Source organism: Mustela erminea, chromosome 12 (assembly GCF_009829155.1).
Source record: "Mustela erminea isolate mMusErm1 chromosome 12, mMusErm1.Pri, whole genome shotgun sequence".
NCBI classification, from domain to species: Eukaryota; Metazoa; Chordata; class Mammalia; order Carnivora; family Mustelidae; genus Mustela; species Mustela erminea.
In genome coordinates, this window is record NC_045625.1 from 49,959,215 (window position 1) to 49,982,063 (window position 22,849).

The 22,849-nt window shown below is 38.0% G+C and overlaps 1 protein-coding gene across 3 annotated transcripts in view; it reads right to left on the reverse strand.

Annotated features, from left to right (window-relative positions):
* Nucleotides 1-22,849, reverse strand: part of ADAMTSL1 (ADAMTS like 1) — a 920,800-nt gene that overhangs the window by 231,668 nt on the left and 666,283 nt on the right. For all 3 annotated transcript variants that reach the window (XM_032306889.1, XM_032306886.1, XM_032306887.1), the window contains 3 exons: nucleotides 12,009-12,083; nucleotides 8,357-8,514; nucleotides 2,825-2,936 (listed from right to left, as the gene is read on the reverse strand). In XM_032306889.1, the coding sequence (XP_032162780.1) occupies nucleotides 2,825-2,936; nucleotides 8,357-8,514; nucleotides 12,009-12,083 (345 nt within the window). The remainder of the gene's footprint in view (nucleotides 1-2,824; nucleotides 2,937-8,356; nucleotides 8,515-12,008; nucleotides 12,084-22,849) is intronic.

Genomic DNA, 22,849 nt, shown 5'->3' on the forward strand with positions numbered 1-22,849 from the left:
TCTTTAGCTGATATTTTTTTAGTTTCTGTGCACACATTTCTACTGTTTGGAGAATTCTTTTAAAAAATAGCATTGCTGGGTACTACCTAGTAGCGTTCATGATGTGTGAGACCTTTCCCACCTGCCTCTCTCTCATCTTGTGCATTTCTGGTGAGACGGTGATAAAGATTGAGATTCTTAGCATGAAAATAAAAGTACATGGGGACTTTTTTTTTTTTTTTAACTTAGGCTTTTGTATTTTCTAACCCTAATCAACCTCCAAAATATATTCTCCCTGGCAGGTGGTCGAACATTGTTATTGCTAGATATGTGTTACCAAGTTAGAATTAGAGTAATTAAAGACTTGCCAAAGATTTTAGGAAATCAGAAGAAAGCTTATAAAACCAGAATTCCTGGCTTGGGGCTGTGTTCTCAGACCACCCACAAAAATTAATTGTTCATTAAAGACCCAAAAAAAGACCTTTTAACAATTTTACTGTAAAGATGAAAAGCATGGAAAGTAATAGGTAAGAACACATGTTCCATTAAGCTTTTTATTTTATAAGAAAATCAAAGAGAAAAATCACCCTATAAATAGTAAGTATACTTTTATTTTTCAATTATATTATACTCTAAAGCAGATAATGTTATGATAAACTAAGCATTTTATAATTAAAATTATAACTTATAATTTTATAAGTGAATCATTTTATATTTTTTATAATTTTGTAATTTTCCATATAATAATTTCTACTCAAGGACAGAATTTATCATGTAGTAAAATGTGGGCATAAGCAAGAAGTAAATCATAATTGTCAGCCTACAGATATTGTTGTCAGGCTATCTGAGAGTGGGTGAAATGAAGATGTAGGACAAAAATGAAATAAATGACCAAAATGGCCAGATAACTGTGTTTTCAAGCAATTCACAAGATAATTGGATTAGCAATTGTTTCTTTACACTTAGCAAGATGGTCAACCCTTTGAATGTGGAACCAAAAATATAAAAGGGAACCCAGAGATCATTTCTTCACTCAGTTTCAAGCTGTGGTCCACGAAGCAGGAGGAAAGCTAATTTCCACATGGCTCCTATCTTCATTTTGAATAATACTCCTTTATTCTGGGCTTCCTAGTAAGATTTCCTTTGAAGCAAGGGTTTGATTGCTCAAAACATTTGAAGACCACTAATGCTTCTCCTTCACTAAGATTTGAGGGAAATAAGGCTGAGAGGAGTTGGATATATATGAATCTAACAGGAGTTGCTTTATTACACAGCAAGGCATCGCCAAGGTTACTGAAATTATACTCCATCAGCAACTCTTTGTGAAACGGACATAGTGGGCATATTACTAAATTGTTACTTCTCACAAAGCATGACTTGCATTTAAAAAAGAAAAAAAGAAAAATAATTGTTCAGATTTCTTTCTCCAAAACTATTTCCTCTGCTAGTCATTAACAGGTGTATCAAAATAACATATTCTCATGAAAAATCCAAGTAATTGGGGTTTTACTTTTTATAAAAGTCATCTTTCTCTTCTGGACAGACAGAACAAATGAAAACACTATTTTGTTGAAATGCTTATAATGTCAAATTAATAGTTATTTAACAACCAAGTAGAAGCACATGAAGGTCTTTTTGACTAACTGCTTTTAAGCTAAAACCCAATGTTATTCTTAGAACCTCATTTTTAGGGGTGTGTTAATATTATGCTGATGAAGATGAATTATTTCATGTGTTCTTACTGTCTAAAAAATTAATAGGTAATAGTTTGTCTCTATTTTGAGGTACCATCCTTTTTTCTTGTCAGAATAATCTAGTGATACCCATGTGGATTAACTACTTAATTTACCACTGTCCAATTAACAGGCTTCTTTGAAGGTGGAACCAGAATTTATTTCATGTGCTGTTTTTTAAAGGAATATACATACAATTTTATGCTCATTAAATCAGCAAAATTAAACAATTCTTATAATCCACAAATACTGGCTCCATTGGCAATGAAACTCAACTACTCATAAGCTGCTTATTACCATTCTGGAAAGAATTTTGGTAATAGATGCCAATAGCCACAAAAATTCTGAATCTCACTCTTGAGAATTTATTCCAAGGAAATAATTTGAAAGGAGCGAAAGTTATTCATGACATTATAATAGGAAAGTTTAATGGACTAAATCTTCTATAGGGATATGGCTAAATAAATTATAAAATATTTTGAAGCAATTATTATTTAACCATTATAATTATCATGAGCAGAAAGTAGGGGGAAATACCTTTCCAGTAACACAAAATGCAATCGGTGTTGCAGATGTGAACAGAGTAGAGATAAGAATTCATTATGTGACTTTTCAGGAGAGCTGTATTTTCATGAATAAAACAGGCAAGTGCTTTCTACTTATGGCACAGATGATGGGATAGGGTTTAACAATAATGGAGTCTATGTCTATAGTACAGGGACTTTTTTCCTGGTAATAAACTATTTCCTTAAGTAAAGTAGTCTCTGATTATTTTGGACATAATGTGCTAGGTAGTAGGCCTGACAAACACTCTTTATTTGGCTCCTGAATAAGTAAGTTCTCTTCAACCAGGTGAATAGTTTATTCTCCAAGGAACAGAATAGAGTCAAGACTGTTTCCACTAATGGAACTCTACCGACAGGAAATGTTCTTAGGGCATCCAGATGGAGGTATCCTCCTTATGGGAGGGCTTCAGGATTTGGCCCCATTTAGTATAAAGAATCAGACTCATCACAGCATCAATTTCTTCCACATGGAAGGGACTACTTTCATAACAGCCAAATCTTCCCTCACAGAAGCCAACATTGCGAAGGGTAAGTGGACACCATTACCTCCTCCACAGGTTGCTGAGCAAGGAAAGAAATCTGTCTCTCTCCATCGGTGAATGATGGGCTGGTAGAAGATGAACTGGACTGTGCTGTCAGCAGGCCCCGAGTTGCGGATCTGCAGGAGATGAAAGCAAAGAGAGAACCTGGTATGATAGGGAGGGATTTTCTTGGTCCCTTCCAACTTTGGACCACAATGCGTGGTGGCGTGGACGGTCTTAGGCTACATGAAGAACTGCATTGGGAGAGAAGTGGCTATAGCAATATCATCGATCTTACCCAACAACCAGACACCATCACAACCATCACTTTTCAGTTGGGTTGTTATGGAACAAGGGATCACAATGTCTCTACTGGCGATTCAGGTAGGATCTTTATCCAGGCCACTTACTCATTCTCTTTCTTTCCTGTATTTCCAGCTTCTCTGGTATAACAGCCAAATTATGTGGATTTTTATATGTGATGTGTATATGTATGTGGATTTTTATTTTATTTTACTTATTTCTTTATTTTAAAGATTTTTTGAAATTCATTTGTCAGAGACAAAGCGAGAGCACAAGCATGGGGAGAAGCAGGCAGAGGGAGAATCAGGCCCTGATTCTGTCCCCACTGAGCAGGGAACCAGTGTCCTGGGATCGAGTCCTGCATCAGACAGATGCCTAACTGACTGAGCCACCCCAGCATCCCATATATGTAGATTTTTTTTAAAAAGATATTTTATTTATTTATTTGAGAGAGAGACATTGAGAGAGAGCATGAGTGAGGAAAAGGTCAGAGGGAGAAGCAGACTCCCCGTGGAGCTGGGAGCCTGATGCGGGACTCGATTCCGGGACTCCGGGGTCATGACCTGAGCTGAAAGCAGTCGCTTAACCAACTGAGCCACCCAGGCGCCCATATATGTAGATTTTTAAATGTAGGTTCCAAAGTAGACAATTTGTTCTGGGGAAATTATAAATGCCAAACACTGCAAAAAAAAAAAAAAAAAAAAAAAAAAAAAAAAAGAAGGATCCTGTCTTTAGTTAAGAAAAAAGGAATTAAAGAATTAAATGGCTCTGCCTACTCAGAAACATGGTGTTTCCTCGCACTTTAGTGATTCATACATTTAAATGTGCAGAGTTACCAATTGGAAGCTTGCTAAAATGCAAATTCCTGGGCTCTTGCAGGGCAAGAGCAATGGAAATATTGATGGTCCAAGTACCAAGCTTTGAAAAACACCAACTTACACTACAAAAGCAAGTACTCTGAATACAACATGTCCTTACGGAAATTACAAACCCGTTGCATTTTGAAAGAGGGGAAGTGAGGCAATAATTCTTTAATAGTTCTTGAAAGTATAAGGTTGAGAAAACACAATCTAAAAGAGAAGGAAAAAATACCCAACAGGAGCAGTGTCTTGATTTCACAAAGATCTAACCACATGCCGTATAACACTAAGACAGTCTGGCAAGGCTTGGACTAAAGGAAGTTCCATGGACAACCAAGAGGGCCACCTCTTCAAGACAGTAGAGGTCTAACAGTAAATCATGTGGTCTACAACTTCGTTCAGGTTTTCAAGTGTTTCAAGGATAAACTGATGGATTTGGCCTTCAAAAAACAGTCTGTTTCTCTGCCACTGAGTTGACCAACTGGATTAAGAACTGGATTATACATCTAGGAACACTGGAACACAGTGAGTAGGTGTTAAGCCCTAGACTAGTTTTTGGACTTTGGATGAAAATGTTGGAAATATTTGTCAGATAATATGCAAGAGCTGGAAAAGGAGAAAGAAGAGAAAGAGAGAGAGCTATAGAATATCTCATAATTATGCTGGCATTCTGACCCATGGAACATTGAGGTCTTTCTTAATTAGAATAAACAGTGATGCAATCACTTACTTTAAAGCAAAAACAGCTGAAGCAATATGGTATCTTTCACAAAAGGACAGCAAAGCCTACAGATTAATATTTTTCAATTCTATGTGTCAGATACAGGATACCTAATTGCTTGCTCAGGGATGTAGTATTAATCACATTCTTTGGAAAATTTCTCTCTCTCTCTCTCTCTCTCTTTTTTTTAAGCTCACAAAAGCCTATAGCTCTCTTGGGATGTGTGGTTTTCATGCTGGAAAGGTATTAGAAGAGGACTCTCATTTGAACACCAGGTCTGTGAAAAAATAAAAAGACCAGAAGATTTATTTAGGCTTAGAGAGATGGATTGTTTTGCAGAGGTCCCTTTTGGGATGCTTGGAATTAAACTAAGTCCTAGGAAAGTGGAGGAAAAAACAAAAATGGGAAGGATATAACATCAAAATCCTTGGAGAAAACTTGTTCTAGAATACCTGTACAGTGTCTGGGCTCAGTTTTTGATCTGGTTAAAGAGGAACATGTCAAATTCTCAGCTTCCTGGAAGTTACCAGTAAAAGTACCTTATGACCTGAGAGTAAGGAACGCATGTCAAGAAGTTCTGGTGTTAAGAGGTAGTATTAGTTAATACTACATTGAAGGAAAGAAAACCAGGAGCTTAGAGAGACTACAGTTCTTAATGAGTCCAATGAATTTGAAGTACATGACCAAGAATGCAGAGACAATATACCTAAATTTGAAGAGATTGGAAATGAACAGGGGTATTGTTATTTCAAATAGATAAAAACAGTCGTGATGTATCCAAATCTCTGACCACATAATCTTACTCGGTTCTACAGTGATAATATTCCTGGTTCTCTCTTCTCTATAAGAACCCTTTCTTAATAATAACCAACAACTACACAACTACCACAGCAACTAGCACTTACTACATTCCTACTGTATGCAGGGTACGTTTTATTTGCATTAAATCAAATCTTAGAACTACTCTTTATTATCTTTCCACATTTACATTAAAATGAGAAAGATGAGTCTCAGGGAGATTGAGTGACTTGCTCCAAGCCACACAGCTAGGGAAGAGCAGAGCTGGGATTTGAATTCAGGTCTGCCTTGGCTTGAAAGCTGCCATTCTTTTCATGGTACCAAGCAATGCTGTCAGTTAGCGTTAGTGTTGTGGAGACACAGGTATTTATTCTTAGTGGTGGCCTTGTACTGCTCTTTTCAGTTTCCTCTTAATTTTTCATTTGAAAGTGGGAAAAATACTTTTAAAATAAAGAGGCTAACCTGATGTCTAACTCTGATGGCCTAATTGCTTCTCACAGAGATGAGCTGCCATGTTCCTTGTTTCTGGTCTTATTAATTCTGGGACCTTTGTTATCATTAGCTCTGGAGATTTATACACCCTAAATCCTCAGACGTCAGGTTCTTGTTGTCCAGAGATATTGAAAGCTTCAGTTTGACACATTAGAATTTAGTTTTAGGGAGCTAAACACATCTGGCATATGTAATTTGGGCCTCCTTAAGTTAATAAAGGAAAAGAATGTTCTGAAACAAGCTTTTCTTCCTATAGTTACAATGATCCAGTGTTTCTAATTTAATGGAAGGACTTCTCACACTGAAAGGAAAAAGAGAAGACAAAAACTGGTCACCTTGCATAGCAACTGATATCACTGTCACAAAAGAGTCACAGGACAGGGCAAGTGTGTGAGTGGGTAACGGATGAACATTAGGTCCATATAAAATCAAAGGAATCAAGAAGACATTTCAAATGCATAAAAAACGTCATCAAGTACACAAAGGATCTCCCAGTTGATGCATTATGAAATGCCATACGTTTTTCCTCTCAGTTGGGAAAAGGGTAACTTGTGAACCTTGGCTATTCCCCTACTATGTTCTTTGTTCTCCCTGGTGTTGTAGAAACCTCTGCCTCAGACCAGCCAGCAGGGGGTTGGGAGTCAGGCATCCCTTCATGCTCCTTGGATGCTGAATGATGCCCAGGGTGTTGCTTCATGCTGTTCAGAAAGATACGTGAACGCATGATCTGTGTCTAATGCTCTAATTGATGTAAATGCAAATCACAATTTTTCTACTATTTTGGTGGCTTAGTATGTCTTCTTTTCTCTAGGATATTCTTTTGAAATTTCTAGAATGGGGACAAACGGAATGGGTACCTTAGCTGCTTTCACAAGGAGAGCTAAGTTGAAAGTTCTAGTGAAGGGTGGACCATGACTGAAAAAGACCCTGTCCTGGCTGAGAAAGTCCTTTTCTCTCCTTGGGGCTGCAGCTTTAGAAGGAGGCATATGCATGATCAGGGAGAAATACAAAGGCCTAACCTAAGACCTTGGTGGCAAAGAGAGAAAGAAAGAATCATCTTCAGATGGTATGGAGGTAGAATGCACAAAATTTAATGTCTAACTGGGGGTGTATAGGAGAAGGGGAAATCAGTGTGAATCAAAGTTTTCTGATGTGGCTGGGTGAATAGCCCATTTATTCTACAAGATAGGAAATAAAGAAGATTAAGTAGGTTTCTGGGGCTAGACAGGTCCAGTTTTGGACATGTTGTGCTGGTTGTACCTATGGGATATCCAAGTGGTGATGAGTAGAAGGCAGCTAGATGTATAAAATGCATCAGCAACACTGTCAGCTACTGATATGTGAACAATAGTACTTGAATCCAATTCTCTATTTTCAGTATGTGTATTAACTCTTGCAGGGTTACTAGGGAAAGGAATACAAATGGTTTATCCAGCAGCACTCTAAGGGTTGCAAAAAGTAAAGACATCCCTCACTATTGCGCTGCATTTGTACACTGAAATGAAGTGATTTAACCACCCACAGCATCATTTCTCTTGTGAGCTGTCTCTGCTGGTTTGCAGCTTCTTGTCCACATGAGTGTGGCTGGCATCTGGACCGGATTTAAAACAGCTACCAGGCAGACAGAGACAGAGAACAGTGCTCTGGAACCCTTCTTCCATCCAACCTCACTGTCTATCCCATTTTCCTATGTGCATTCTTACTTCCAGCTGCCACAGGGTCATTGAGTCTTAGCTTAAATCAAATGTCCTCTGGCTCTAGGTCCCATGATGAAAAATTTATGGAGTCCTGGACACATTACAAGTTTTACAGCTTTGCAGCTGAAATCCTTCAGGTCCTCCTGACCTACTGAAGGAAAAAAATATGTTTTATTTTATTGTGATTCCCAAACATTCTTCTAGTATGTACATTTCTCCTACAGAATGGATATGTTGCTTCCAGCAATGTGTTTTATATTACCTTGAAGAGTAGGGAAGCTCTGATAGGAGGAAACAGAGAAAACAGAACTTGTAATGGGACATAGGACCAAGTCTATGGATCATTAGTCTGTCTTTCTCTTTGACTGTGAACACCTTATGGGAGTCAATGACTGTACCCTAACTTGTTTCCAAAAACAGTTTCTATCCTCCCACTAATGATGTGCTGGTCTTTGTTTTTATTAAATTGTATATGTATATAAACACACAAGAATTTTCTTAGGACCTTAAAAATATCATCTGATCTTGAAAAGTCCAGGATATACCTTGTTACTCATGAATTAAACTTATTCCAGATAATAGAATTTCTAAATCTATACCCAAACCCCAATTCTCTCTCTCTGTTCAGGAGACTATAAGTAACGCTCTGGATATGTCTTGAAAACAAGGTAGCTAGTGGCACTTACCTTGACAATGAAATCTGCTGTGAGTGGTCCAGTCATTCTCAGTATTTCTTTGTCTGGAAATTTCTGGAAGTCGACACTAGAATTGTCCACAAGAAAGGTGCCTGTCGAGCTGAGACTGTTTTCACCTTTAGCCCCCTGCAGGGTTTTGGTTTCCAGATCTACAAGTTCAAACACATGTAAAGGGGAGGAAGATGTTCCCAGGGCTGCCCCAGACCACACGCAAGCATGTTTCATAAAACAGTCTACAGCTATGTAAGGGACAAGTACCATCCTTTATATGACTGATGCCATTGAAATTGGGATAGAACTAAAATTTATGGGAGCCTCGATCACAGGGGAATTTACGTTGCAAGTGAAATTATTTTAAAACTCATTAGCCAAGTGTTCAAGGCTCCCAGTCCAGAAATCTTTGACTACCCAATGATCACATTAGGGTAGCCCACATTCCCACCATCCTATTCCTTAACTAAACCACTCCTGTACATCTCTTACTGATTTCGGTCTCTATGGGTCTCTGTCTAGAATACCCTCCAGTTTTCTTTTTGATCTGTGAGATTCAGGGTGCCTCGCAGAGTTCCTCTCAGCACCTGTGTGACTTAATAGCCATTTATTACCTTGTGTGTATTTGTACTATCTGCTCTCCTACCACATGTGTGCTGTGGCTCTCCATGAAGAAATGATAGTAATGAGGACAAAGAAGTCAGCATTCTTTTTAGTTCACTCTCTTTTTAAAGTCTTGTTGGGTACCTAATATAGTATTATGTGCATAGATGATATTTTGTTAAGTGCCAAAGAGAAAAAGAACTTCTTGATTCCTGGAGCATTCCAATCTGAATTTGGCCAATGAAAAAGGTGATGAAATGTCTTTTGTTGGAGGAAATGTGAGCAAGCTGAGGATGATGGTAATTACACTGTGTATTTCAGAGCAGGTCAAATGCTCATGTGATCAAGAAATGATTTAAAACAACTGACCACTGTATGAAGAGGGACAGACTAAGTCTAAAGGTTTCTAAACTTGCATAAGAATCCTTAGCTTTGGGAGTGCCTGGGTGGCTCAGTGGGTTAAAGCCTCTACCTTTGGCTCAGGTCATGATCCCAGGGTCCTGGGATCGAGCCCCGCATCAGGCTCTCTGCTCAGCAGGGAGCTTGCTTCCCCCTGCCCCCTGCTTCTGCCTGCCTCTCTGCCTACTTGTGATCTCTGTCTATTTATTTATTTATAAATAAATAAACTCTTAAAAAAATCCTTAGCTTTGCAGAAGGATATAGTGTCAGGTGAGCCTCTGGGTCTCCTACCCCACATTCAACCAGAATGACTCCCTTCTTCTATGTCTTACAGATTGGGGATCTAGGATAGTTTTAGGACCTCTGGAGGTGCTAAATTATTCCAAGTGTTGTCTTTTTCAAGCTGGAATACCAACAGTTAAAGAATGTTGGTGTCCAATGAAATGCCCACGACCCTCAAATGAAGTCTGTGTAGCCCTTTTTCTGGAGTAGGTCAGGCTCCATCCCCCTGACCTAGAGAAGAGAGGTCCTCACAGAAGAACATGAGCAACACCAAGAAGGAACAGGAGGGGAAACCACAGCTGTTGTCATCAGAGCAAAGCCAACATCATGGGATCTCCGTCCTTTAGCCTTCATTCTTCAAGCCACCTTATGTGTATGTGTACTCATTTGCAGATATATCTCCAAGACATCAATCAACTTAGTTTTGGAAAAATCCTGGAGGTCTAAGTCTGATCTGAGCAACTGATTCAGTTTTATCACCAGATCTCCCAGCTGTACTTCCCAAGGTACTTCTGGTTGAAAATAAGTTGGGGCTGGACCAGACTGCCTCCTAGTCTTTTTCTGGTTTGGCCCCAAATATTTCAGGTTAGTCCCATATTAGACCAGCTACTGAGAGTTAAGTGCAAAGGGTTGCAAGAGAAATAGGGTGTCATTTATTCACATATTCATTTTACATTATATATTATATTATATTCCAGATATACAAGACAAAAATTTCTTGAGTTCCATGTATGTTGTCAACAGAACGTCTGTTGGGGGGAAAAATTCCATTTTGCTTTCCATCATTTACAAATATCATCTGCCACTTCACCTACTGAGTTCTTGGGACAATTAGAGCAAATGAGGCTCAGTCTTTAGCTTCTTAATGATCACATTAATTAGGAAAACTGGGAGGCTCATACATTTATAAAAATGAATTTTCACTTCAATCTATTCTTTGGGGGTCTTTCTTCTGCATGGAGGAGTCAGTCCCCTACTTGGTGATGATCTCTGCCTGGAAGCTTTATTCTGAGCAGGCCCGTCACTGCTCAGAAAAATACTGTTTTTGAGTGGGGTTGTTACACGAGCAGTTACCTCTGTCCAATCCTCCAGGGGGGAAGCAAATCATTTGAATGGTGATAGTGTACATACATATATCATCCCTTGACATGTGAACATTATATTTTGGGGGATTGTTCAGGGTTAGAAAAGAGCCTGGATCCATATAAGGTGACATATCAGCATCTTCTGGCTTTGCCTGAACTGCACCTTATTCCTTCCCTTCACGTGACCCCTCAAATCCAGCCTCTCCCATGAAATGTATTTATTTTTATTTTTAGAAAGACTATAGTAGGCCATCTGAACTTTAACAGGCTCCAATTTATCTTCCTCTTGTTTGTCTTTCTGGAATGATTTCATTTATAATCCAATTGCCAAAAGATAATGCTTGCTACCTAAATTGGTTTCCTAGGCATGTGTGTGGGAGGGGAGAAATTACAGAAGATGATAGATGGCTCTTTAGAAATCCAGGAACAGTCACAGCAGAGGAGATCAGAAATGCTCAAGGGACCAGCTGAAGTCAAGCCTTTCAGTGGAACTGAATTTTGTAGAAAATACAATGTATCCTCTTATACACCTTCCCTGGTTTGTGGCCTCTAATTGTCTGCTGGTAATTTACAGGTCTACCTCTCAACAATAGTAAATGCTAATAATAAAAAAAAAAAGAAAATATGTAGCTGTGTACTACCACCTTGGCAGGAGTGAAGATATCAATTCTTTCTAAATTCTGGTGGGGCCATGCTACCATTTGATCTTTAGGGTTGTGATTACCCATCAATCCTCAATCCCAATAGCTATCTTCAGTATATGAGGGCTTTGTATTGTCTTTAATACATGGAATGTTTAATCATACCACTATGGCTTTCTTTAAATGTCCAGTTAAGGCTGTCTGGTGCTTCTATGACCCCTGAATTGATAAAATAATAGAACATGAGAAGAGGAAGAAAGAATGAAGGTGAGGGAGGGAAGGTTGGAAGGAAGAAGGAAAAGAAAGGAGAGGCAAGGCAAGAGAAAGACTGAGACTGATTGGAGAGGAAGAAGAGAGAGAATGAGAAATAATATTCACAAAAGCTAAACATGTGCTTGACTCATGAAAAACCTATTGGGAGCATCTATTTTGTATTTTTCAGGATGAGTGTGGTTAAAGATAATTACCCTGAGGTTTCTGCTATCTCATCAAGCAGCCAAAAGATAAACAGAAGCACTCAAAATATCATATTATGATAGAGTGGAAGGATTTGCACTTCTGTATTTTAATCTCCTCTGGGAACAAAAAATAATAGTGACTAAAATTCTCAATACCCAAAAGAAAACAACTGAGCTTACTTACACAAGTGATCAGGTCCTTTTAAGACGAGGCGAATATGTCTGCTTCCATAAGGAACAGCGACCACAGTATCATCCACTAGAGAGAAACAAAGGGGTATCTTAAAGGCACATAATTTGATACAAAATCATCAATTAACTGCTATATAAATTCACTGACTTATACACTCCCCCAAAGGACAATCATCTTTTAAGTGTTTGAAATAGGAGCACCAGTATTTGGGAATCAAAATGTCCATTTCCCTCAAAATAAAACATGCCAATGAAGCTGGTCACTAGTTAACTTATGGGGGACCTGACCTTTTAAAATACATATATGTAAATTTTGATATATTGAGAAATGAATTTATAAGTTTCCATTTCTGATTTTAAAACCTGGTTTTACATTACTAATCTCCAGATTCTGAAAATGAAAATAAACTTGAATAGTCAAAGGATGACTGTATTATATCAAGATCTGAATTTCTTTCTAGCAAAGTAACTATCTTGGATTATTCGGAAAAATAAGAACAGGAGAAATCATCTTTGTTCGTATTTGTTAAATCTCTCAAGGGCGGAAATCATGCCTCCCAGTTCTTTAATATCCTTCACCCTATCTACATGTAATATTATATATGGTAAGTGTTACAGGAATGGTTATGAACCTTTCCCCTCATATACCCTCTCTGCTTGAAAATTATTATTATTATTTTCTGCTTGAAAATTAAAAAAAAAACACTTTTTTTTTTTTTTCCAATGCTGAATCACAGCCAGATTTAGAAATGGATTACTTTCACTCTACTTGCAAATTGAGATTCAATTCACTGGAAGCAGAACCTACTTATTTATTTTTTTTAATTAGAGGTATATTCTATATTCAAACACATCCCAGGCATTCTCACTTGTGACATCTGTGACAACAATACCTCTAATTTACCTGCCACTGAAGAGTTTCACTTTCTAAATTCACCATTTACTCCTTCACCCAAAGCTTGTGACATAGGCAAAGAGGATGCTACAATCTCCATTTCACGATGATGAAATAGAGCCTCTGAGAAGTACAGGGAGAGGCCCATGGCCAAAAAAGAGGAGGGCATTCCACAAGGAAAGGAAAAAAGCAGGCACTTTAAATTCACCAGCGTATTCAGAAGCTCTGTGGGATTCTTCGTTTCACACATAGTTTTCTGATATTATACATTATCATGCTCTCATTGGAAAAATTTAGTTTCCATAAGAGTCATCCTAGAAGATAACCCAATGTTCTGAGACTTTTCCTTCTTTAGGAGAATCTGATTTCTACAAATGAATCTCAGAAGTTCCCTAACTTCTCTGATCTTCATTTTCCTCATTTGTAAGACAGGGAAAACCACACTTGCCTCACAATATTGTTGTAAAAAGATATAGATATTGATATCAATATATAGATGTATAGCCTGGAACACAGGAGGCATTTTGTAAATATTACTTTCCTCCTTCTCTTCCAAATCTCCTTAAGGACAGGAACTGAAAGACTGTTTATTTTTACAACGATTTTAAACCCTCCAACATAGCCAGTTGAATGAGAAAGAAAAATCATATGCTCTCAATTCTTTCCCTAAAGAGGTTACATTTACCAAGTTCTCTCCAATGTTGAATATTCCACTCACACTACAACCTTCTCGCGGTTTTTAATGTCATACATTGTTGAAGGAAAGGCTGAATCTCAGAGAGCCAAGACTGTGGCTGTAAGCACAAAACATGTAAGGAGAATATTGAAAAGGAACAAAAAGTGTTCAGACTGGGCCCATAGAGCTTTAAATGTCTTGCATAAAGACATGGATTTTTAAGTTTACAAAAGAAACTCAAAGCAGTTAAAACAATGGGATTTCTGGAAATAGAAAGTCTTTGTTTATCCACAGGTCAAATAAAGTGCAAGTAAAAGGGAAGCTTTCTGTTTGGCTCTGCAAGGCTCAGCGGCAGGCTTCTGACCCACACACAACTCAGGCAGCCTCCCTCTTGTTCTGGTGAGAAGCCACTCGTATTCCACTTACTGGGGCATTAACCCTAACTTCTGGCTGATGTGTTAACTTGGTATGCTTCCCAGGGAAGATGGGGAGAAACCCAGAAGGGTGTTGGGGGAAGAGGCTAGGATGGAGACAGGAGATGGGGCTAGAATGGAATGTCTCTTCATGCCCCCTGCACTTGCCTAAGTCACAGGGAAACAGGGAGCATCTCAAGCTGGTGCAGACTTGAAGAGTCCAGCACAAGGCACAGGAAGTATGAAGAGTCATGGTCTGGTTTTTTGTGGTTCTGTAAAAGGTCGATGGACAAGTGACAGCTCATCAGGCAATCGGCAAGTTCATGTCTTTCTTCCACAAATATTTTTTGAGTGTCTCCTAGTGTCAGGCTCCCTCCTAGGTACCAGAGATTCAGTGTCAAAAAAGGCCAGCCAAGCAGCAGCCCTGCAAAATGGTCCAAGAAAAAGGGACCCAAGATAAAAAACAAGGGAAAATATCACATGCTCTGCCCTGCTCATGGAAATCCATAAAGCACATTGGTTTCTTAGAAACCCTGAACTGGGGGCACCTGGCTGGCTCAGTTGGTTGGGTGACTGCCTTTGGCTCAGGTCATGATCCTGGACTCCCGGGATCGAGTCCCACGTCGGGCTCCCAGCTCACTGGGGAGTCTGCTTCTTTCACTGACCTCTCTCCTCTCATCTCTCTCTCTCTTTCTCTCAAATAAATTTTAAAAAAATCTTAAAAAAAAAAAAAAAAAAGAAACCCTGAACCCAAGAACTTCATTTCATTCTATGTAACCCAGGGTACATAAAGAGTTTACCAGGGAATTTTTATTAACACTGTTAACACAGTGTTATCTCAAAATGTAATTTAAGAAGTGGTGATCTTAATTTGACAGAAAGATAGGAAAAAAATTGATATTATATTCTGCATGTTGATAAAAAGCCACTCTTTTGTTGGATATGTCTTAATAATTGTCTTACTGGAGAGTCTGGCTTTATCACCCATTTCTTTAGTGATTAATTCAATAGGTTCGGTTGGTGGGGCAGAAGGGTACACCCTCTTTCATTGGACCTCACATTCCTGAGGGTGCCCTTTTCCACAAAGACACACTGCTCTATGACAAAGGGTATCTGGCCTAATCTATTCTGGCTGTGTTGACAGGACCATGATGCCAGTTGTCAGGACTATTTCTAGGTTCTTAGTCAGCAATTCTGGAAGACTTGCTTCAGAGATCAGATAACAACTTTCTTAATTAAATTGCAAGCTTTCCATGAGAATCATAAATGCTGTCATTTCACCAATAACGGTTGCAAATGTCTTTTCTCAAGAAAATTGTTGTAAAGATTCTACCTAAAATATTTCTTCAAAGAATCTACAGCTATATGTATATTCCACAGCTTTCTATTGAATATTTTTATTTGTTTTCCAGTCTCATCATATGTAGACTTTTTTGTGTCATTCATTGCTGTAACACAAAAGGGTCATAATGATAATTTTTGAAGAGACAGGATTTCCTATTCTGATATCTGAGCTTGCCCTATTGTTAGACCTGTTGATGTGTATGTTTTTAGAGTCTTCCCTCTGCATCTATGAGACTGGTAATTTTTTTAAACAAAAGTGTCATCATTAATGTGGTTGGCTATGTATAAAAATAGCAGTACATACAGTCGCCAATCTTGAGGAGGTTTTCATAGTATATTTTTTATCTTCATGCTAACTTTATTACCTTACAATGTATCCAATGAAATAAGGTGAAGCTGAGCATTTGAGCCCTTCAACTTCTCCCCATCGAGGTTGTGGGTCATTATACAATGGAGGACTCATATCCAAGAGGCGAAACAAGATTGATCTTCCTCAACGGTTGGGAACTTCGTCCTTAGAGTCATCCAGGCCAAAAACTTTGGAGCCAACCTTGACTTCATATTTATATCTAATCAGTTAGAAAATCCTATTGCCACAAGAGTCAAAATACCGTATTTCACAGACTCTAAGACAAACGATCTCTCACATTCTAATATATGTGAAATCAGATATTAGCCCACAACCAATGTTGACTTATATTCTTTCTTGCTGAGGCAGTAATCCTGCCACAGTTATCTTTGCCTGCATAGTTGCTAACAGCGAAGTTGTTAACATAGTTAACTAAGTTGCTAACACCAAAGCGGCCAGTATCAAACTTGCAAAATGGGTGTCAGCAGCTTGGAAGAAGATTCTAGGATAATAGGGGGACACCCTTATTGGAACTAAACAGTTGTGAGGGTTATAGGGAGATGAGGAATCAGAAGTGCTTAATAATACTGCCAAAGTCAGAGTCAAAAGCTAGTTACACAGTTGCAAACCTGAGTTAAGAGCCCAGCATCAAGACTTCTCTTTCCTGACAAATAGATTAATAGCACCCAGACTTAGTTTTCTGCCTGGAAACAACCACAAGTCAGAAAATTATATAAAACCATGGTTTTCAAGATGTTGGACATCAGGCAAAGAAGAACAGCAATCCGTGAGAATCAGGAAAAAAGGTAGGTAAGTGTTAACACTGCCCCAGCTTCCTGCTTTGAAAGATTTTCCTGGCTACATCTCAGGAGGTAGGAAACCCAAGCCTGGAGGATTCCTTGAGCTGAGACAAAGTTGAGAATCCAAGAAGATGAAGGTTATATAGTATAACTTTATTCTATATGTTCAAAAACTTAAGTACATATGTACAAAAATCTTCAGGCCCAGAGAATTTTCAATGGTGAATTCTACCAAGCATTTGAAGAAGAAATAACATCAATTTTATACAATCTTTTCCAAAAAAACAGAGAAATCACTTCCCAAATCATTGTATGAGTTAGCATTACACTGCTACCAAAAACTAGGCAAAGATGGTATAAGAAAAGAATCCTACATGTAGAGAAAGGGGAACCCTCCTACACTGTTGGTGGGAATGCAAGATGGTGCAACCATGCTGGAAAACAGCAAGGAGATTTCTCAAAAAGTTGAAAATAGAGCTACCCCATGACCCAGCAATTGCTCTACTAAGTATTTATCCCAAAGATACAAATGTAGTGATCTGAAGGGGCACGTACACCTGAATGTTTATAGCAACAATGTCCACAATAGGCAAACTTATGAAAGAGCCTAGATGTCCATAAACAGATGAATGGATAAAGAAGATATGGTATAGATATATAATGGAATACTATGCAGCCATCAAAACCCACAAAATCTTGCCATTTTCAACGACATGGATGGAACTAGAAGGTATTATGCTAAGCATAATAAGTCAATAAGAGAAAGACAATTACCATATGATCTCACTGATATGAGGAATTTGAGAAACAAGACAGAGGATCATAGGGAGGGAAAAATGAAACAAGATGAAACCAGAGAGGTAGACAAACCATGAGACCTAATCTCAGGAAACAACCGAGGGTTGCTGGAGGGAAGGGAGGTGGGAGGAATGGGATGGCTGGGTGATGGACACTGGGGAGGGGACGGGTTATTGTGAGTGCTGTGAATTGTATAAGACTGATGAATCACAGGCCTGTACCCCTGAAACAAATAATACATTATATGTTTATTAAAAAAATTTTTAAAAAGGATCCTACAGACAACTATCTCTCATGAACATAGACATAAAAAACCCTCAGAAAAAACACCAGCAATTCAAATCCAGTAATCTAGATAAGGAATAATACATTATGACCAAGCAGAGTTTATCCCAGGAAAACAAGGCTGATTCTTTATTTGAAAATCAATTAACGTTAACCATCACAATAAAAGTCTAAGGAAGAAAAGCCATATGAACGCAATCATTTGAAGCAGAAAAAGCATGATAAAATTCAACATTCATTCATTATAATAACTCTCAGCATATTAAGAATAAAAAAGAACTTCCTTAATGTGATAAAGGACAGCTAACTTCATACTCAATGGTGAGAAACTGAATGCTTTCCCTCTTAAGACTAGAAATGAGATAAGGATATCCACAACTGCCTCGTATATTCTTTTTTTTTTTTTTTTGCCTCTTCTATTCAGTATCATATTAGACATGCTTGCCAGTGCAATGAGGTCATAAAAATAAATAAGTGGTTTACAATTTGAAAAGGAAGAAGTAAAGCCACCCTTATTTGTAAAACAAGATGATAGTTTATGTAGAAAATCCCCAAACTCTCAGAACAAATAACTGAGTTAGCAAGTTTTGTAAAATATGCAGCCAACACTTAAAAATAAACTAGCCATATAGAATTGGATATTTAAATAAAAAATAAAATGTCAGTGCAATAGGGCAAGAAATAAGAGGTACAAGTTTAATGAAAGTACAAGGACATGTACTCTGAAAACCAATAAAGGCCTATGAAAGGAATGAGAGAAGATCTAAAGGAATGGACAGCCATGAAGTGCTCATAGGTTAAGTGACTTAACATAGTAAAGATGCCCATTCCCCATGGATCAATCTATAGAATTAACAAAATTGTAAATCAAAATTTCAGCAATATTTTTTATTAATAGGGAAAAGTAGATTGAAAAATTTATATGGAAGGGCAAAGAAATTAATATAGAATAGCCAAATGAGTTTCAAAAGAAGCGTGGAGTTGGAGGCATCAAACTATTTTATTTTAAGACTTCCCTTAAAGCTATAGTGACCAAGACAATGTTGTATTGGTGAAGGACTGACACATAGATCAGACTAGAGAGTCCAAGAAAAGACCCATGCAGAAATGGCCAATGGACTTTTGACAAAATTTTAAAGGCAATTTAAGAGAGTAAAGGACATCTTTTCAACAAATGAGGCTGGAAGAGTTGGACATCGTTATACCTCTCCCACAAAAGAATTAACCTAGATATATCTTATAATACTGACATATACCTTATATAGAAATTAACTGAAAATTGGTCATTGATATAAAAGCTTACATATAAAACTGTAACAATTTTAGAAGGAAATATAGGAGAAGATTGGTGACCTGGGATGAGGCAAGTTCTTATGTACAATGTTAAAGGCACAGTCCTAGCAAGAAAAAACTGATGACTAGTCTTCATCAAAATCAGAAGTTTTTGCTCTATGAAAGCTAATATGAAGTCAGTTTTGGGGAACAAAAAGGTACCTATGGAGAGAAAATATTTTCGAATCACACATCTGACCAAGAACATGTACCCAGAATGCATTGAGAATTCTCAAAATTGAATGGTAGGAAATCAAACGCATATAAAAACTGGGCAAAGGACATGAACCAACACTACCCCAAAGAAGAAATAAGCACTTCCATACTGGGCAGTATAATTTTACTCTCTTGCTCCGCTAAAGATGACCATGTTCTAATCCCCAGAACCGATGAAAACATTATGTTAAGGAGGAATTACGATTGCTGATGAAACTAAAACTGGTAATCAGCAGAATTTAAAGAGATTATCTTGGATGATCTGGGTGGGCCCAACGTAATAACGAGGACTCTTTAAACTGGGAGAGGTAGAAGAGGAGACAGAGGTAGAAGAGGATCTAAAGATTTTACACTGCAGACTCCAAAGATGCCAAGGAACATAGATAACCTAACAGAAGCTAAAAAGGCCAAATCAAAGAAAATCAATTAGCCCCTAGGACTTCCAGTCCCGCTCAACACTGAATTCATCTAACAAGACCCATTTCAGAGTTCTGACCCTCCAGAACCATAAAATAATGTGTTGCTTTGAGACACTAAGTTTGTGGCAATTTGATACAGCAGCAACTGGAGGCTAATACAACATGAAAAGATATTCAACATCCTTAGTCATCAGTAAAATGCAAATTAAAACAATGATGACATATGAATATGTACCAATTAGTATGGTTAAAAGAAAAAAAAATTGACAATATCAAGTGATGGAAAGAATGTGGAACAAGTGAAACTCTTACACATTGCTGGTAGAAAAGCAAAATAGTAAATTACTCTCAAAAAAAGTCTAGCAGTTTCTTAAAATATCACATATGTATCTACCATATGATCTAGACGTTCAACTCCCAGGAATTTATCTAAGAGGTATGAAAAGCATAGGTCCATACAAAAATGTGTACATGAACATTCATAGCAGCTTTATTTATAAGACCTCCCAAGTGAAAACAACTCAAATGCCTGTCAGCAGGTGCATGAATAAACAAACTGTGGTACGTCCATACACTGGAATTTCTATACAGCAATAAAATAAAATAAACTACTGATACATGCTACACTAATGAATCTCAAAATAAATATGGTGAATAAAAGAAGCCATTTGGACTATAGTATGTACTGTATAATTCCATTTATGTAAAATTCTAGAAAATGTAGTTAAATCCATTATGATAAAAAGATCAGTGGTTGCCAGGGGGCAGGGCTGGCAGAACAGAAGGGCACAACAAAACTTTTGGGATGAGGGGTATGTTTGTTTTCACAGGTGTATGCATATGTAAAAATTCACAAATTTATGAATCCAGTATATTGAATGTCATCTATACCTCAATACAGCTGTTTACAAAAAAAAAAAAGAGTTCAGTACTAATGTATTTTATTTCTTTTGTGAATTCTTTTTACAATTCTATATTACAGGTACCCCCATGACATGTGGAAATTCAGCCCAAAATAATTAAAAAGAAATTACAGTTTGATATCTCAATGTGGTTTTGATTTGAATTTCCCTGATGGCTAATGATGATGAACATTTTTTCATGTGTCTGTTAGCCATTTGCATGTTTTCTTTGGAGAAGTGTCTGTTCATACCTTCTGACCATTTTTTGACATGATAATCTGTTTTTGGGTGTTGAGTTTCAGACATTCTTTATAGATCTTGAGAAAAAGTTTTTTGTCAGTTTGTTTACCGATTTAATAACATTTCGGGTCTTTTGTATGTATGAATAATCCATGCTTTAAAGAAAATCTAAATCTAAAGTAGATCTTTAAAAACTATCACATAAAAACCCTAAAAGGTCAGGAGGTTTTGTGTCAACATTTCTTAATTTCAGTGGCAGCTTTTGTTTCTTCCATAGTGGTGCATAAAATAATAGCCCATCTTTCAATCGGTGAGGTCTTAGATTCACGGAAATGCAGTACGGAATCACCTCCACCACCACTGCCCATAGTCCAAGCCATCATCTTCCCAGGGCTGGCTCACCATAACAGCCTCCTAGTTAGGAGACCAACTGACTGAGACCAACTATAGTCTATTCTCAACACAGTACATAGAGTAATCCTTCTGAAAATAAATCAAGTCATTCCTCTGCTCAAAATATTCTCATGACTTCTCATCTCATTCTGACTAAAAGCCAAAATCCTTACAAAATCCTACAATATCTTTGCCATTCTTCATCCCACCTTGCAACCAATCCTGCCTTCATCATTTCCTGTAGGCTTCTTTAAACTGACTTTAAGTCACATGAGCTTCTTTGCACTTCAGGAAATATGTTGAGATTTGCGTTTACCAAGGGCCTTTGTATTTGCCTCTATGACTGGAATTCTCTTTCCTTTGACTTTTGCGTGGTGACCTTGGCCTCAGTTCAGATGCCATCTTAGCAGTCAGTGAGTCCTTGTTTTTTACCAATCTATGTAGTATTGCAACTCCCTGTAACACTGTTGCTGGCAGCCCAGCCTTATCTCCTATTCTTCTTCCCTGCTTTACTTTTTCCCCAAGACTTCTTTCACCATATGGAAACACATTTTATTTCGTTTTTTGTTTGGTCTGTTTTTTTGTCTGTCTGTCCCCGAGGAGTTTCGAGATATCCAGGTGATTTCAAAACACACAAATTCATATGAGAGTTTTGCAAAGCTGGAGACATTAAATTGATAGCAAATAGACTGGCTCCAGTTCTAAGTATATTGCATATACTTGGAAAATATGTAATGGGGTGCAAGCCAGTACAATTTGCAAGAGAGTGAGCCTTTAATTTCAAGAATCAAAAGTTAATGTTAGTTAAATTTATTCTCTTTTGTTGCTGCCGGGCTGGGGAAGTTGAAAGGAAGTGACCAGGAAAGATGGAAAGATTGAACGCTATCAGTGGACAGCCTTTTCCTTTAAAAGTGGGGAGGGGGGAAGTGTGCTTTGATCTAGCTCTCTTTCTTGTCTGTATTTGTATTAGGCAATTACACTATCTTTTGATACAAAGATGGTTTCTTTCTTATTTGCCAGCAAATGGCAGCCATTGGATAAGTTCCTCCTACTTTTCTTTTTCCTTCTGGCACTTCCCACCATGGTCTTTCTCCACTCTTCTGTTTTCTCTTTGTTTCCCCAAGGCTTGATAACATTAAAAAAAAAAAAAAAGAAATCTTGGATGTAAGTTCAGAAGAAAATGAGTTCAATGTGGGGAATCTTAGTGCTAGGGGTTCGTAAAGAGCACGTGGTTGGCTCACAGTGTCTTTTGGCAGAGTAGAGGGGAGAGAGCTGGCATAGGTCCACCGGGCCTTCAGGGGTGGAGCACTGCTCACCTGGCCAGCACCCTGGGCCCCGCAGAGTGGTCTACTCTTCCCTGCTTGGGGGTCACCTCACAGTCTGTAAATGTAGAGCAGAAGATTCTTCTGGGGTGGAGAAAACATAAGCGAGGCACTTTATTCAGCATCTGCTATAGATTGTGGTGAGGTGTGTGTGTATGTTGGGCTTTATTGAGATAAATCATTTTGTCACGAGGCGTCATCAGCACTAAGGTAAATGAATCAATTGCACTTTGTCCTTATGGATAATCATCAGGTTATGCATTATGTAATTTACCTACTCTCTTAGAGTACTTTTTATTGAAACATCTATTTGCAGATCTGGGGAGGACTTATGGCTCTTCATCTGCTTTGGTTTGTTCTTTCAGAGCTTCTCCACATTATTTCAGCAATTGAGGCCCCAGAGGTCCCTGATGACTGACCCCCCATACCTATCCAGGCAGAGTGTTCAG